At 44.1% G+C, this 17,201-nt stretch overlaps 1 protein-coding gene across 1 annotated transcript in view; it reads right to left on the reverse strand.

Annotated features, from left to right (window-relative positions):
* RNF212B (ring finger protein 212B) overlaps positions 1 to 17,201 on the reverse strand; it is a 198,259-nt gene that overhangs the window by 56,569 nt on the left and 124,489 nt on the right. The window contains exons 10-11 of the mRNA XM_077469396.1: positions 14,066 to 14,123; positions 13,476 to 13,509 (exon numbers count right to left, since the gene is read on the reverse strand). Coding sequence (XP_077325522.1) covers positions 13,476 to 13,509; positions 14,066 to 14,123 — 92 coding nt within the window. The remainder of the gene's footprint in view (positions 1 to 13,475; positions 13,510 to 14,065; positions 14,124 to 17,201) is intronic.

Here is a 17,201-nt window from a genome sequence, read left to right on the forward strand (position 1 = left end):
GAGTTCCAAGGAGAAAACCACTGCTGAGCAAAAAGAACATCAAAGCTCGTCTCAATTTCTCCACAACACATCTTGATGATCCCCAAGACTTTTGGGACAACATTCTGTGGACCGATGAGACAAAAGTGGAACTCTTTGGAAGGTGTGTGTCCAAGTATATCTGGCGTAGAAGGAACACTGCATTTCATAAAAAGAACATTATACCAACAGTAAAATATGGTGGTGGTAGTGTGATGGTCTGGGGCTGTTTTGCTGCTTCAGGACCTGGAAGACTTGTCGTGATAAAAGGAACTGTGAATTCTGCTGTCTACCAAGAGATCCTGAAGGAGAATGTCCGACCATCTGTTCGTGTACTCAAGCTGAAACAAACTTGGGTTCTGCAGCAGGACAATGATCCTAAACACACCAGCAAGTCCACCACCGAATGGCTGAAGAAAAACAAAATGAAGACTTTGGAGTGGCCTAGCCAAAGTCCTGACCTGAATCCTATTGAGATGTTGTGGTATGACCTTAAAAAGGCCGTTCATGCTCGAAAACCCTCTAATGTAACTGAATTAGGACAATTCTGCAAAGATGAGTGGGCCAAAATTCCTCCAGGACGCTGTAAAAGCCTCATTGCACGTTATCGCAAACGCTTGGTTGCAGTTGTTGCTGCTAAGGGTGGCCCAACCAGTTATTAGGTTTAGGGGGCAATCACTTCACACAGGGCCATGATGGTTTGGATTTTTTTTCACCTTTAATAATAAACACCTTCATTCACAAATTGCATTTTGTGTTTACTTGTGTTGTCCTTGACTATTGTTTAAATTGGTTTGATGTTCCGAAACACTTAAGTGTGACAAACATGCAAAGGAACAGGAAATGAGGAAGGGGGCAAACACTTTTTCACACCACTGTATAGACGAGACCATAATCCGCTTTGTCCTAGATGCGACAGCCCTTCTAGTACCTTCTACCTTCTTATTTGGTCATGTCCCATAATACAGGACTACTGGTCCCAAATTGTGAAATTCCTACATGACGAGATGGGATCCCCCTTGACACTTTGCCCTAAGCAATGTTTACTAGGGGTGTTCCCAGACCCTAAATTGGATAAATTCCATATTACATTTTTGCATGAATCGTTATTCACAGCCAGATTACTGATAGCAAGAAAGTGGTTGAGGGCATCACCCCCAACGCTCCAGGAATGGATCTCCGCCATCAATAACGTTCTACCCTACAAAAAAAAGGTCTATGCCCATAGGGGTTGCCCAGAATATGGGAAAATTTGGGATCCATGGCTAGACAATGCAGCCACATGTAACAATGCCCCCGGTGGAGTATGGCTGGGTACGGCTGAGTATGGCTGGGTATGGCTGGGTATGACTGAGTATGACTGAGTACGTCTGGGTATGGCTGGGTATCACAGAGTATGGCTGGGTATCGCTAGAGTATTGGCAGGGTATCGCAAAGTATTGGCAGGCAGGGTATTGCTGAGTATTGCTGAGTATTGGCAGGGTATCGCAGAGTATTGGCAGGCAGGGTATTGCTGAGTATTGCTAGAGTATTGGAAGGGTATTGCAGAGTATTGGCAGGCAGGGTATTGCTGAGTATTGGCAGGGTATCGCAGAGTATTGGCAGGCAGAGTATCGCTGAGTATTGGCTGGCAGGGTATTGCTGAGTATTGGCAGGCAGGGTATCACTGAGTATTGGCAGGCATGGTATCGCTGAGTATTGGCAGGCAGGGTATCGATGAGTATTGGCAGGGTATCACAGAGTATTGGCAGGGTATCACAGAGTATTGGCAGGCAGGGTATTGCAGAGTATTGCTAGAGTATTGGCAGGGTATTGCAGAGTATTGCTAGAGTATTGGCAGGGTATTGCTAGAGTATTGGCAGGGTATTGTGGAGTACTGCTAGAGTATTGGCAGGGTATTGCTGGGTACTGCAGGGTATGGAGGGATGGCTGCTTCCATCTCTGGATCTCTCCCCTCCACTGTACAGATTAGTACAGAGAGGGGAGAGAGGAACCGGCGTCATGACATCACGCCGTCGCCGGTTTGTTTACTCCGTCGGAGCGATCACAGTGTAAACAGCCTGGGTGTAGAAAGATGGCCGCCGCTTCGGAGCTAGGCCGAAGCCGCAGCCTTTCCTAAGGCCAAGACCGCGGAGCGCGGCATGTGCCGATCCGAGCGGGGTGACCCGTTCGGATCACGGATCGGTGACGATCCGTTGCACCCCTACTGACTTGTAAACCAATATGCATTCTGCTTTTATGGCATAGCCGTTAGTCGGGTTGCCTTTGTATATGTACTCAGCTTCTATGCCCATGTATTGTACTGAGAGAACGGTCTACTTCTTCTTGTATATGTCATTTTGATGTACCCTTACGTTACTCACTTGTATGTAATGCCAATGTACAGTGTCTGTAAATGTGACGTTTTTTCCAAATAAACAAACACGTTATTTGTAAAAAAAAAAAAAAATGTTGGCGCGGTGCCCACCTGTGCCGCCTCAGCAGTGCCCATCGGTGCCGCCTCAGCAGTGCCCATCTGTGCCGCCTCAGCAGTGCCCATCTGTGCCCATCTGCTGCCTCATCAGTGCACATCCGTGCAATAAATCTGCACATCTGTGCAATAAATCAGTGCACATCTGTGCCCACCCATCAGTGCCCATCTGCCGACTCAGCAGTGCCCATCTGTGCCGACTCAGCAGTGCCCATCTGTGCCGCCTCAGCAGTGCCCATCTGCCGCCTCAACAGTGCCCATCTGCCGCCTCAACAGTGCCCATCTGCCGCCTCATCAGTGCACATCCGTGCAATAAATCTGCACATCTGTGCAATAAATCAGTGCACATCTGTGCCGACCCATCAGTGCCCATTTGTGCCACCTCAAAAGCGCCCATCTGTGCCACCTCAAAAGCGCCCATCTGTGCCACCTCAAAAGCGCCCATCTGTATAATCAGTGCACATCTGTGCCACCTCATCAGTGCACATCTGTGCCACCTCATCAGTGCCTAGAGGCGATTCAGTTCGCATTGTGCGCTATATAAGTATTTCATTCATTCATTCAGTGCTACCATGGCTAAACGTGTCTTTTCCGCTGAGGAGGCGTACCAAATTATTTCCACGGCCGACGAGAGCAACGGGGAGCTCTCCTCTTCAGATTCCTTTTCGGATTCGGATTCTGAAGCCGACGTAAATTATGAGCCAGTCCTCAGCAGTGAAACACTGACTGAATCCGAGGAGGAAGATATCTGGCCCATCAAGCGAAGGCGTTCTAGTGAGGCAGTGCCGTCCACCAGCACCGCAGTGCCGTCCACCAGCACCGCAGTGCCGTCCACCAGCACAGCAGTGCCCCAGCAAGAAAGGCCAAGTACCAGTGGGGTGTCATCTCAGCCCCAAAGGGTTAGGAGCCATGCTGGCCTTCCCTATTCCCTTTCAGAACCCCTTGTGGCTTCCTCCTAATTCAGGATGTTCCCCCTTTCACCGCCCAGCCAGGAGTCCAGGTGGACACGGAGAATTTTACCCCAATAGATTTTTTTTAATTTAATTTTTACGGAGGATATGTTGTCGTCAATTGTGGCCCAGTGCAACCTGTATGCACAACAATTTATTTTTCAAAATCCGACCTCTTATTATGCCCGTCCCTACGAATGGAGAGACCTAACGGTGGAGGAGTTCAAGGTTTTTTTAGGCCTCACATTTAATATGGGACCCACCCCCTCCACCACTCACCGCTCTTCTCCGCGGTAATGCCCAGAACCAGGTATCAGATCATCCTGAGGTTCTTACATTTCAGTGACAATTCCCAGTGCCTTCCACGAAATTATCCAAATTATGACCGGCTTTACAAAATTAGACCAATACTGAATTATTTTTCAGAAATATTCCCCAAATTGTTTACCCCGGACCAACACATATGTGTGGATGAGTCCCTTATTAAATTTAGCGGCAGGCTTAGAATTAAGCAATTTATGCCCAGCAAAAGGGCCCGCTATGGGGTGAAGGTCTACAAATTATGCGACCGAGCCACAGGGTACACATATTCATTCATGGTGTACGAAGGGAAGGACACCCAGCTGCAGCCCCCTAATTGTCCGGACTACTTGGGATCCAGTGGAAAAATTGTTTGGGACCTCATATACCCCCTACTGGATAAAGGCTACCACCTGTATGTAGATAACTTCTACACATCTCTGCCCCTGTTCCACAACCTTCACCGGAAGAAGACGCCAGCATGCGGCACCGTAAAAAAGAACCGGAAGGGCTTTCCTCAAAGTCTTGTGAACAAGAAGCTGCGAAAAGGAGAAACCGCAAGTCTGAGAAACAAGGAGGTTCTGGCAGTGAAGTGGAGGGACAGAAGGGATGTGTATATGTTATCTTCTATCCACAACGATACCTTTGTGGAAATCCCCAGAAGGAATGGCCCCGTAAAGAAACCCAAATGCATTTCCGAATACAATTTGTTCATGGGAGGAGTCGACTTCAACGACCAAATGATGGAACCATATCTTGTCACAAGACGGACATACCATTGGTACAAAAAAGTAGCAATTTATTTTTTTCAATTGCCCATTTATAATTCCTATGTCATTTACCGCAACACCACCCAAAACCCCAAACGTTTCTTTGGCTACCAGGAGGAAGTTTTCACTGCCCTTATTTTCCCAAACGGCCCACCAGAAAATATCCAATCAGACGTTGTTAGTCGACTCTCCGAGCGCCACTTTCCCGATAAAATCCCCCCCAAACCAACAGGCAAAAGACGTCAAAAAAGATGTAAGGTGTGTACCAGAGCAGGAGTCAGAAGAGACACATCTTATTATTGTGCACAATGTCCTTCCCAACCAGGCCTCTGCATAGGCGACTGTTTTCGGCGTTACCATACTTCAATAAATTTTTAGTGAAGTATGGTAAACATAATCCTCAGTTCCTGCCTTCATACACCTTCACACCCCTTATGCCACTGCCTGCTCTGTAACTGACCCTGGCTTGTTATTTGACCACTCTTATGCCTGCCAATTCTGTACATACCGCTGCCTGATCTGGAACTGACCCTGGACTGTTATTCGACCATGCTTCTGCCTAACGATTCTGTACATACCTCTGCCTGATCTGGAACTGACCCTGGACTGTTATTCGACCATGCTTCTGCCTAACGATTCTGTAGATATCTCTGCCTGATCTGGAACTGACCTTGGACTGTTTGACCACGATATTTGCCTGCCTCTTGGACTGATCTTGTATTCTGCAACTGGACTAGTGGGATTCAACACGGGGTCTCACATATGTGAGGGGCTCCAGTATAGTTTTTCTGGAAGAAGAAAACAATTTTCTTTGTTTTCTTATTCCTAGATTAGGGTCTGGAGACTCGGAGGCTTCAAAGAGATTTGGGAGGGAGAAGCCTCTACCCCTATCCCCATTCTGTCCTGAACGAGGCTCTACTTCTGTCTGCTGCCTGTAGAACTTACTGCCATCATGCCGCACTGACCACACCACAAGGGCCTGCCTACTACCAGGACCAATATTTTTGGCACTGCTGACATCTCTGCACTGACCCTGGACTGTAATATGGACAGTATCCCTGCCTGCTGCCTGAAAAACTGTGTTTGCTGTTGCTGACCAAGTCCCTGCCTGCTGCCTGGACCAGTGATATCCTCCTGTGGACAACTGCGCTTCTAAAACCACAGGTAATCTTTTCTTTACCCTTTGCTCAGCATAATGTATTTGGGGGTGTAATTCTTGGTATGTGCAGGCTATGTGTCCCTGGAACGCCGACGGTGTTTCTTGCATGTTGCGCCTCTGTATGTGGCCAGGCTGTGTAAACGTCTCACACATGTGGTATTGCCATACTCAGGAGGAGTAGTAGAATGTATTTTGGGGTGTTATTTTTGCTATGTAAATGCTATGCGTTGGAAATATCTTATAAACAGACAACTTTGTGTAAAAAAAAAAAATGCATTTTCATTTTTTTCCACATTTTCCAAAAACTTCTGGAAAAAAATGAACAATTGAAAAGACTCATTATGCCTCATAGATTATACGTTGGGGTGTTAGCTTTCCAAAATGGGGTCATTTTCTGGACGTTTCCATTGCCCTAGTGTTCCAGGGCCTTCAAAACTGTAATAGGTGGTTGAGAAATGAAATGTGTAATTTATGCTCCTAGAATGCCTGAAGGTGCTACTTCAAAATTAGGCCTCTGTATGTGGTCAGGCTGTGTAAAAGTCTCACACATGTGGTATCGTTATACTCAGGAGGAGTAGGAGAATGTATTTTGGGGTGCTATTTTTGCTATGTAAATGCTATGCGTTGGAAATATCTTATAAACGGACAACTTTGTGTAAAAAAAAATGCGTTTTAATTTTTTTCCACATTTTCCGAAAACTTCTGGAAAATTGAATCATTGAAAAGACTCGTTATGCCTCATAGATTATACGTTGGGGTGTTAGCTTTCCAAAATGGGGTCATTTTCTGGACGTTTCCATTGCCCTGGTGTTCCAGGGCCTTCAAAACTGTAATAGGTGGTTGAGAAATGAAATGTGTAATTTATGCTCCTAGAATGCCTGAAGGTGCTACTTCAAAATTAGGCCTCTGTATGTGGTCAGGCTGTGTAAAAGTCTCACACATGTGGTATCGTTATACTCAGGAGGAGTAGGAGAATGTATTTTGGAGTGCTATTTTTGCTATGTAAATGCTATGCGTTGGAAATATCTTATAAACCGACAATTTTGTGTAAAAAAAAATGCGTTTTCATTTTTTTCCACATTTTCCGAAAACTTCTGGAAAAAAATGAACCATTGAAAAGACTCATTATACCTCATAGATTATACGTTGGGGTGTTAGCTTTCTAAAATGGGGTCATTTTCTGGATGTTTACATTGCCCTGGTGTTCCAGGGCCTTCAAAACTGTAATAGGTGGTTGAGAAATGAAATGTGTAATTTATGCTCCTAGAATGCCTGAAGGTGCTACTTCAAAATTAGGCCTCTGTATGTGGTCAGGCTGTGTAAAAGTCTCACACATGTGGTATCGTTATACTCAGGAGGAGTAGGAGAATGTATTTTGGGGTGCTATTTTTGCTATGTAAATGCTATGTGTTGGAAATATCTTATAAACGGACAACTTTGTGTAAAAAAAAAATGCGTTTTCATTTTTTTCCACATTTTCCGAAAACTTCTGGAAAAAAATGAACCATTGAAAAGACTCATTATGCCTCATAGATTATACGTTGGGGTGTTAGCTTTCCAAAATGGGGTCATTTTCTGGGTTTTTCCATTGCCCTGGTGTTCCAGGGCCTTCAAAACTGTAATAGGTGGTTGAGAAATGAAATGTGTAATTTATGCTCCTAGAATGCCTGAAGGTGCTACTTCAAAATTAGGCCTCTGTATGTGGTCAGGCTGTGTAAAAGTCTCACACATGTGGTATCGTTATATTCAGGAGGAGTAGGAGAATGTATTTTGGGGTGCTATTTTTGCTATGTAAATGCTATGCGTTGGAAATATCTTATAAACGGACAACTTTGTGTAAAAAAAAATGCGTTTTCATTTTTTTCCACATTTTCCGAAAACTTCTGGTAAAAAATGAACCATTGAAAAGACTCATTATGCCTCATAGATTATACGTTGGGGTGTTAGCTTTCCAAAATGGGTCATTTTCTGGACGTTTCCATTGCCCTGGTGTTCCAGGGCCTTCAAAACTGTAATAGGTGGTTGAGAAATGAAATGTGTAATTTATGCTCCTAGAATGCCTGAAGGTGCTACTTCAAAATTAGGCCTCTGTATGTGGTCAGGCTGTGCGAAAGTCTCACACATGTGGTATCGTTATACTCAGGAGGAGTAGGAGAATGTATTTTGGGGTGTTGTTTGTGGTATGCACATTCCGTGTGGGAGAAATAAGCTATTACAATGAAAATTTTGTGAAAAAAAAAAAAATCGTCATTTTGCAAAGAATTGTGGGAAAAAATTACAACTTAAAATAACTCACCATGCCTCTTACTAAATACATTGGAATGTCTACTTTCCAAAAAGGGGTCATTTGGGGGGCATTTGTACTTTCCTGGCTTGTTAGGGTCTCAAGAATGGAGATAGGCCTTAGTACATCAGATGTGATCTTTTTTTGCAAATCTTTATGATTTGCACCATAGCTTGTAGACTCTATAAATTTCACACAGATCATATAATATGCAAAAATTTGGGTTATTTTTACCAAAGATGTGTAGTAGTATAAATTGTGGCCAAAATTTATGAAGAAAAATTGCTAATTTGCTAAATTTTGTCACAGAAACGAAGAAAAATTCATTTTTTTTCAAAATTTTCGGTCTTTTTTCATTTATAGCGCAGAAAATAAAAAACCGAGAGGTGATCAAATACCACCAAAAGAAAGCTCTATTGGTATGAAGAAAAGGACAAAAAAATCATTTGGTTACAGTGTTGCATGACTGAGTAATTGTCATTCGAAATGTGAGAGCACTGAAAGCTGAAAATTGGTCTGGGACTGAGGGGGGTTTAAGTGCCCAGTAAGCAAGTGGTTAAATGACTTTTTTTCCTTTAGAAATGTAATTTTGCTCTTGGACTGTTCTAAACACGGGAAACATGCGCCACTTTACAGGCATACTATAGACACCCCCAGGTATGAAATTTAAAGAAATATTTAACTTTTATTGTTTCACTTTAAGCATTATTAAAAGCACTGCTCCTGAAAAACGTCCGTTTTTATTTTTTTATTGATATATGTCCCCTGGGGCAGGACCCAGGTCCCCAAACACTTTTTATGACAATAACTTGCATATAAGCCTTTAAAATTAGCACTTTTGATTATTCATGTTCATGCTTTTGCTATGGATCAATTTATATGTATAGGTAAGAACTCAATGTAAGCATGTAGTAAATGCATCTCAAATGCATGCCAAGTACAAGTGGAAGCTCTGATGATTTTATCATCCAATCATGTGGAAGCTAAAATGCTGTTTTTTTATTTTCCTTGCATGTCCCCCTCGGATCTACAGTGACTTTATTTCCAAGTGCACTTTCAGTGAACTTTCAAGTGCACTTGCAGTGCAAAATGGATTTTCCTTTAGTAAATAACCCCCATTGCATCAATTTTATCTTCATTTCTATGTATAATAAACATAAGCTTGTACCTATTACTGTGTAAACCAGGGGTGCCCAACCAGTGGCCCACGGAGCCTTCTGATGCATCAGTGTTTTAAATGAAGCCAGCGGTAGAGGAAGCAAGCAGCTGCAGAGGGAGCAGAGCCGTATTTGCCAGTGCTTCCTGTATAGTGCCGACTCCTGTCCCAAGCGGAGTGATACCAAATGCATTCTGCCTGGGACAGCAACAGCCAGCAATAGAAGACTGTTGTTAAGTTTATTACTAAAAGCAGTGTATATATGGGCATATCTGTTCTGCAGTGGTTACTGGGCTGCTTTCAAACTGATCCACAGGTGCAGTGCATTGCACCTTTGGGTTACCTGCATTGAGTCATAGACTTCTGTTATAATCTGCGGGTTTGGTGTGCTTTTAGAAAGTGCACCACACCTGCAGGATATAATAGACATCAATGGCAAAGTGCAGCTAACCTGCAGAAAAGCCACAGGTGCACTGTACTGCACCTGCAGTGCAGGTAAACTGCCGCACATCAGTGTGAAAGCAGCCTAATGCCACGTACACACATATCAGACTATCCGGCGGACTTAGTCTGGCGCACAAATCGCCGGCCTTTCCGAACGAGCTACCTGCCTACACACGGTACTTTTGCGGCAGACTATCCGCCGTACTTTTGAAATGAACGGACTCGCCCACACACACAGAGGAAAGTCCGTTCATTTTGAACGTGGCTCCAGGTAGCCGGGACCAGTGAAGGAAGCGTCGCTGGCCCCGTCACCTGGTATGGAGTTAAAGGGGAAGCCCTATGCCGAAAAAACAACGTGGGGGTCCCCCCTAGGTCCATGACAGACCCTTATCCGAGCACGCAACCCGGACGGTCAGGAAAGGGGGGTGGGGACGAGCGAGCGCCCCCCCTCCTGAGCTGTACCAGGCCGCGTGCCCTCAACATGGGGGGTGCTTAGGCCGCGCCCCCCCAAACCCCAAGGCACCTTGTCCCCATGTTGATGAGGACAAGGGCCTCTTCCCGACAACCCTGGCCGTTGGTTGTCAGGGTCTGTGGACGGGGGGGCTTATCAGAATCCGGGAGCCCCCTTTAATAAGGGGGCCCCCGGATCCCAGCCCCCACCCTATGTGAATGAGTATGGGGTACAATGTACCCCTACCCATTCACCTGTGAAAAAAATGTAAAAAAAACACAACACACAAGGGTTAAAATAGTTCATTGCACAGCTCCGGAGGTCTTCTTCTGTCTTCGGGGGTCTTCTCGCCGGACTCCTCCGCTATCTTCTGCTCTTTTGCTAGCTCTTTTACTAGCGGAGGAGCCCGACTTTCTTCTTCGTAGCCGCCCTCTTCTTCCGACTTCGGGGGTCTTGTCCCCCTCTTTGGTTCTTTTTGCCTTGAGAACAGAAGAAGAGAAGTCGGCGACAGCGGCAGCGGGGACAGAAGACCGGGCCATCGCTTGTAAAAGAGCTAGAAGAAGGCGCGGAGGCCCGGCAAGAAGAACCGAAGAGGGGGACAAGACCTCGAAGAGGGGGACAAGACCCCCGAAGTCAGAAGAAGAAAGCTGGGCTCCTCTGCTAGTAAAAGAGCTAGCAGAAGATAGCTAGTCCGGCGAGAAGACCCCCCAAGACGGAAGACCCCCGGAGCAGTGCAATAAATTATTTTTAAACCTTGTGTGTTGTGTTATTTTAAAGGTTTTTTACACAGGTGAATGGGTAGGGGTACATTGTACTCCATACTCATTCACATAGGGTGGGGGGCCGGTATCTGGGGCCCCCTTATTAAAGGGGGCTCCCGGATTCCGATAAGCCCCCCCATCCGCAGACCCCGACAACCAACGGCCAGGGTTGTCCGGAAGAGGCCCTTGTCCTCATCAACATGGGGACAAGGTGCTTTGGGATGGGGGGGGGGGGCCGCGCGGACCCCCCTTCCCCAAAGCAACCCCCCATGTTGAGGGTATGCAGCCTGGTACGGCTCAGGAGGGGGGGGTCGCTCGCTCGTCCCCACCCCCTTTCCTGACCGGCCAGGTAGCGTGCTTGGATAAGGGTCTGATATAGACCTAGAGGGGGACCCCCATGCCGTTTTTTTGGCATAGGGCTTCCCCTTTAACTCCATACCAGGTGACGGGGCCAGCGACGCCTCCTTCTCTGATCCCTGCTACCTGGAGCCGTGCTCAAAATGAGCGGACTTTTCTCCGGGCGGGAAAAGTCCATTCATTTCAAAAGTACGGCGGACTAGCACACACACGGCCCTATTGTCCGCTGAAATGCGAGTCCGGCAGACATATTTAGGTGCAAAACTACTTTCTTAGTCCGCCGGACTTTTGGGTAAAAACAGTCCGCCGGAGCCCACACACAGAGGGATTGTCCGGCGGACTTGAGTCCGCTGGACTTTTCCACCGGATTGTTTGATCGTGTGTATGCGGCTTTAGGCACACAACCCACACGCACCCTCCATTCACCTCTATCGACGGACTTGTGTCCATTTACACCTACCTACCTCCAATCCGATCCACTAAAAAAAAAAAAAAACAGAAGGGGATCCGTCCCCTTCCATCTGGTTGGATCGGATGGGGGGCCCACAGAGTAGAGTGGGCTGTGTCCATGTCCGCTCTGCATATACAGAGCGAACACCGATCTGTCTTCCGTCTGGTCCACTTATTGTGGCCCACGACCAATTACCAAGTCGCTTAAGTGGCCCTCGCTCTTCAAAAGGTTGGGCATCCCTGGTGTAAACCCTGACAATGAACATCTATTTTCTGCTCCCTTTTGGTCTGTTTAAATTTTTTTTTTAAAAGACTGTAATATCTGTTTCATAAGTGGACCCCCCTCCCCTCCCCCCAAAAAAATAAAAATAAAATGGTTAGTCATCATCATTAGTAATTTATGGCTGTCTTCTGTACACCTCCTATGTTGTCTCAAGTAGTCTAATTAGGCCTTCCAATTCTTATTTTTGACCACAGATCAATTAATCTATGTTGTACAGAACAGGAAAGTGGGAGGATTTGAGTAGTTAAGCAAAAGATAACTGAGCAGGGATGATAACACTCAGTCTAGCTCAACAGATTCACCCTCCTAAAAAAAAAATTCTTACTTCCTATTGCATCTCTAGGAAAGGAAAATATTTCCTCTTACTTCCTGTTGCTTTTCCAGGACAGGAAGTGATGGGAAATCACCTAAATGGGAATGGGATGCAAACAGCAAATAAATAAATAACCGACAGGGATTCTAACCCTTCCCTACTCTGTCCAAAACTAAAAAAAAATGGCTATACATATACTTTCATGCAAATTCCTGAGACTGTTAGAGCCGTTACCTTAAAAATACACTGTATTTTAAAAATAATTCCATATGTGTTACATTTTGAGCATTATTTTTGCATATTTTTTAACGCATATATACAAATTTTAGGTTTTTATTGCATGTGCAATAAACTACATGCAAAATACACCACAACACTTAAAAAAAAAAACTCTACAGGCCTGCTTCACATATACAGTATGATTTGAGATAATGTTACTTCACAACATAACACGCATTAACGCACTGCATCAGACTGCAAAAGTGTGACAAGGGCCTTATTATGTCTAAAAGTGGACCATGCTAAAACAGGCAAAACACATAAAAATGATAAAAAATAACAAATAAATAAGTAAATAAAAATAACGGCCTTTACTTCCCATACATAAGAGGGAGAGAAGTAGTAATTTAAATTTATTTTAAAACTGCTCTCTTTCTTTCATTCATCTGTATTCATATCATTTAACCTGTTGTCACCATTAGAGAATGCCAGAAAAAAAAATTAAAGTGTTACTAAACCCACAAGAGTAAAATCAGTCTGTATACACAGTAAATCGCTGTATAAGTACCTGAAATAAAAATAAAGCATGCTTGTAAAACTCACTGTGGAACCTTTGGGGTAATCCCTGCATTGTGTAAAAAGGCTGTTTGATCCGGTCTTCTCTGATCTGCCTCTTCTTTCACAGTCCCCAATCCATCTCCTGACAGTACGAAGCCTTGGGGGCACTCTGCACATGCTCAGTTTAATGTGTATTGCTAGGGAGTTGTTTTTTTGGGGAGGGTGCATGTAATCAGCACAGGGCCAATCAGCACTGTCCAGACGCAGGGTCAAGGGCCATGCAGCCTCATAGGACACTCAGAGTAGAATGAAAACTCCTGCAAGCTTTAACCAAACACTGATAGAAGTCACAAGACTGCTATATACTACTGATGAGAAAAGGTATTTAGCAGTTTATAGTTACTAAAATAATTGCATTTCCATATTATGTGTACTGTGGGAGACCAGATAGTGAATGCAGGGTCCCGGGTTTAGTAACACTTTAAATAACAAAATTGTTTAGCTTGCAGTTTGTTTTTAAGTAGTCACTTACCTATAGGACATGCTGTGACCAGACATAGGAGAACCTAAAAATAAAAGGTGTCAAAAAAAGCAAATCGATTTTTGTTCTTTTCTTTCTACTTCTACTGCTTATTGTCTTTATGTTGTGTCTATTATAATGTCTGTGTATTTACATCTATTTGGTGGTACAATGCCAAATAATTGGATGAAATCATGAGACTTAAAAGTACTTTTTAACATAAATTTGAGAATCATTGGAATCTGATCAATGTTCATCACTAGCCAGGCAGCAGTATATTACCAGAGCAGTGCTCTGTTACAGCAGTGCTAAAGTAAGAGCTATCTCAGCTCTTTCTTGCTATGGCAAGGTTTCCACTCTGGCAGCAGGAAATGAAGTGATGTAAAAACAATTCCACCAAGTTACCATGGCAACATGCTACAAAATTCCACTTCTGCATTATAGAATAAAGTCTTCATGTGGTTGGGGACCTAAAATAAAAGGGTTTGTTTACACTTCAGGAATAAGAGATGCTGAATTGGTGGCCAACCCTGCCATTTTGTAAAATGTAGATAAACAGCGCCAATGAAGCTTGGCTTTCAAAAGACCCAATACAATCTTACCCTGACTGGAACTCATTGGAGTAGTTCTGTCCTGTATTCTACTTGCTGATGGTGGTTGCTATAGACATAAGACAAATACATAAGATAAAATATATCCTCAGTAACATATCAGAGTAATTAGCAGTAAACATATACAGATAATAGCATAGATCAAAATAATTGTTTCTCTTAATACCACACACAGGTGAGTGGTGGTTGCTAACACTTAGCCCTTGTACACACGGTCAGACATTCTGACAACCAAATCCGTCGGATTTTGTCCGACACTGTTGCATACACACAGTCGGACAAAGTTGTCAGAAAATCCGATCGTATTTAAGGTGATGACGTTATTTCGTTAGGACGGGACTACGTTCAGGCTAGTAGCCAATAGCTTTGGTCTAGGAATTTGATCTGAGCATGCGTGGCACTTTGTCCGATCGGAATTCTCTACACAGGATCGGACAAAGTCCGATCGAATCATGTTGTCGGAAAATTTTATAGCCCAGCTGGAAAACTTGGTGCCCACACACTGTCGGATTATCCGACAACACGGTGCTATCGGACATTGTCCATCGGAATGTCCGACCGTGTGTACAACGGCTAACAGGCAGGGTTGCCACCATTGCTAGTGAAGGGATTTGCTGCCCTCTACTGTTTGTGTTTGTAAATAACCTAGCTGCTATTACCACAGAGTTAGTTAGTTATAAATAGGCACTTCCTCTTCCTGTCCCTGCCAGCTAGGCCAGGAATTCTGATTGGAGGATTGTGATATCTTTATAAAAGGGAGTTTCCAATAACTAGAAACAGAATGGAGCCACATTGCTTAATGCACACAAGAACTGCCGTATCTCACCCTGATCAGATGCAGAGACTATTAGGCAAGTATTCCTGTCACAGTCGCATCTCTGTCCTATTGTTATTATTTCACATGCACAGTGCCAGATAGGTCTGTGCTATTGTATGCATGTAGTAGTCAACTTTCAGTATATTAGTAGGTGAACCTGTTTATTGCAATGGAGTCTATATACAGCTTCTGTTATTTTGGTTAACACTGTCCCTTCTGGTCTGTAATTCTAAAGCTAGTTTTAGCTCAGGGCTCAATAACCAGCATAGGCAGAGCTAGGTTAGTCCTCCGATTGTCACTTGGTAGTTATAGGTCCGATTGCATGACAGATTAGAATCTACTAGGTACTAAGCAGTGTTGCCAACCTACCAGATTGAAATTTCCCGACACGACACCCAAAATTTACTGGCATTTCCAAAAGTTACAAAATGACAGTTTTAAGTGCAAATTTCAGTATTTAGGCTACAAACAATTACAATATGCAATTAGCAATATGATGTAAGTTAGACAATAAGGCAGAAAACATTTCTTATTTTATTTTTTATATAGTAAGTAAGTAGCTCATGGGCAGGAGTAAAGAAGGCAAGAAGTTAGAACGTGCAGCACACATGCATGAAATTTACTCTCACATTGACACTGACAGCAGTGTGCAGCAGCACAGATCATTGAGATGAAATGTCCCCTCCTGAGTCGCATTGACAGTCTCTCTACATGTCAGGTGGTCCCTTCAGCACTGCAGTCCAAACAGCAGTGACAGCCCTGCTCCTGGCTTGCCTTGCTCCTGTCCCGCAGACCTGCACACAAGGCTCTGGCTGTTCAGCATGGCTCCCTTGCACCATGACATCACACAACACGCTCAGGCACCTCCTCTGCCAGATCCACCCCCAGGGCACTTGAATGGTCTCAGTACTTGGATGGTCTCGGAAAGCTCTGGACCGGAACTGCGCATATGCAGTTCCGAGCCGAGCATCACAGTTATATTTTTTACCAGCAAACATTTCCTGTCACCACCATTTACTGGTCACAGAGGCCCTGTCCTGGGTACAGCCACTGCCGATTTTATTATCAAACCCACACTTCCACATAAAGAAGGTTCTAGTTCTCTTATTTACTGATGGGTTTAGCACAACATCTTCTTTGGGTAGACCATTTCTCAAAACCCCCCAAAAAAAGCCCTACAATGGGAATAAGGGTGGGCAGAAGGCAGGACCAGTGAGCAGTGAACTAATTTAAAAACTTAGACATGGAGATCTCACTGATGGAGTATCCAAGATCAAAGAAGCCTGGGCCTGATTCTGATTCAAGCTCCACATATAGAAAATAAACACCACAATATACTTACCATTGTTTTAATAATATTACACCCTAATATTTCCTATTGTACTCTTTTCATTTTTCAACATTGTTGATATGCTCATAAATCTAAATCAAAGAAAAAAAATGCCAGGTGTACACAAGCAACAATCCTTTTAGGTTCGGTTCACACTGGTGTGATGCGGGAAATCCTGCAATTCAGTTCCGGTTCCTGCATCGCACCTGAATTGCACAGTGGTTCACACTGAGATCTGCAAACTGCTGGGGGCGTCAATGTAAAGTTAATGACACCCCCAGATAGGTTCGCAGATCGCAGTGCAAACTGTGAAATGGTGCAGGAATCTGATCACATAGGTGTTAACACCTATGCGATCTGATTCCAGTGCAGACCATAAAAAGGGCCCTGCACCATTTTGGTGTGAATGCGATGTGATTTCAGCCATACAGTTTGTATGGCTAAAATTGCATCACACAGACATCGCATGTAATCTGCACAGCAATGTGGCACGATGTCTGGCATCGCACCAGTGTGAACCGTTATTTGGTAGTACAATGTCATGACGTCATATAAACATAGACCTGAGCAATGCATTTTGCTTCTGTTTATCATGCTTTAGTCTGTAATTCTACCCATAGCAGGAGCAATTAACAGACAGAATAAGTATTACTCATTTTAGATAGGTGGGCTACTAGTGAGCTGATTTTGACTCCCTTGCTGAGATTTTGAACGCATAATGGAAAATTTGCTAGAGGTGCCAAATGTCCAGACAGTAAAGATTTGGTAATATACATGTAACTTGCCTAAAATAGTTGTTTGTGCTAGAAATCTAAAGTGTCACCTGCAACAGAATAAATATTTACATCCTCTGTAGAGGAGCACCAGAAAAATGGAGGCATTGCTTTATAAGCAAATGTGATTACTTACATTTTCACATTACTGCTGCCTTGGGTTTCTGCCATTTGGAAAACTGGGAAGCAAGTGGTTAACTGCATGCT

This window comes from Lithobates pipiens, unplaced genomic scaffold (genome assembly GCF_037356315.1).
Source record: "Lithobates pipiens isolate NorthernLeopardFrog02 unplaced genomic scaffold, aLitPip1_a1.2 Scaffold_11, whole genome shotgun sequence".
In the NCBI taxonomy this organism is placed as follows: domain Eukaryota; kingdom Metazoa; phylum Chordata; class Amphibia; order Anura; family Ranidae; genus Lithobates; species Lithobates pipiens.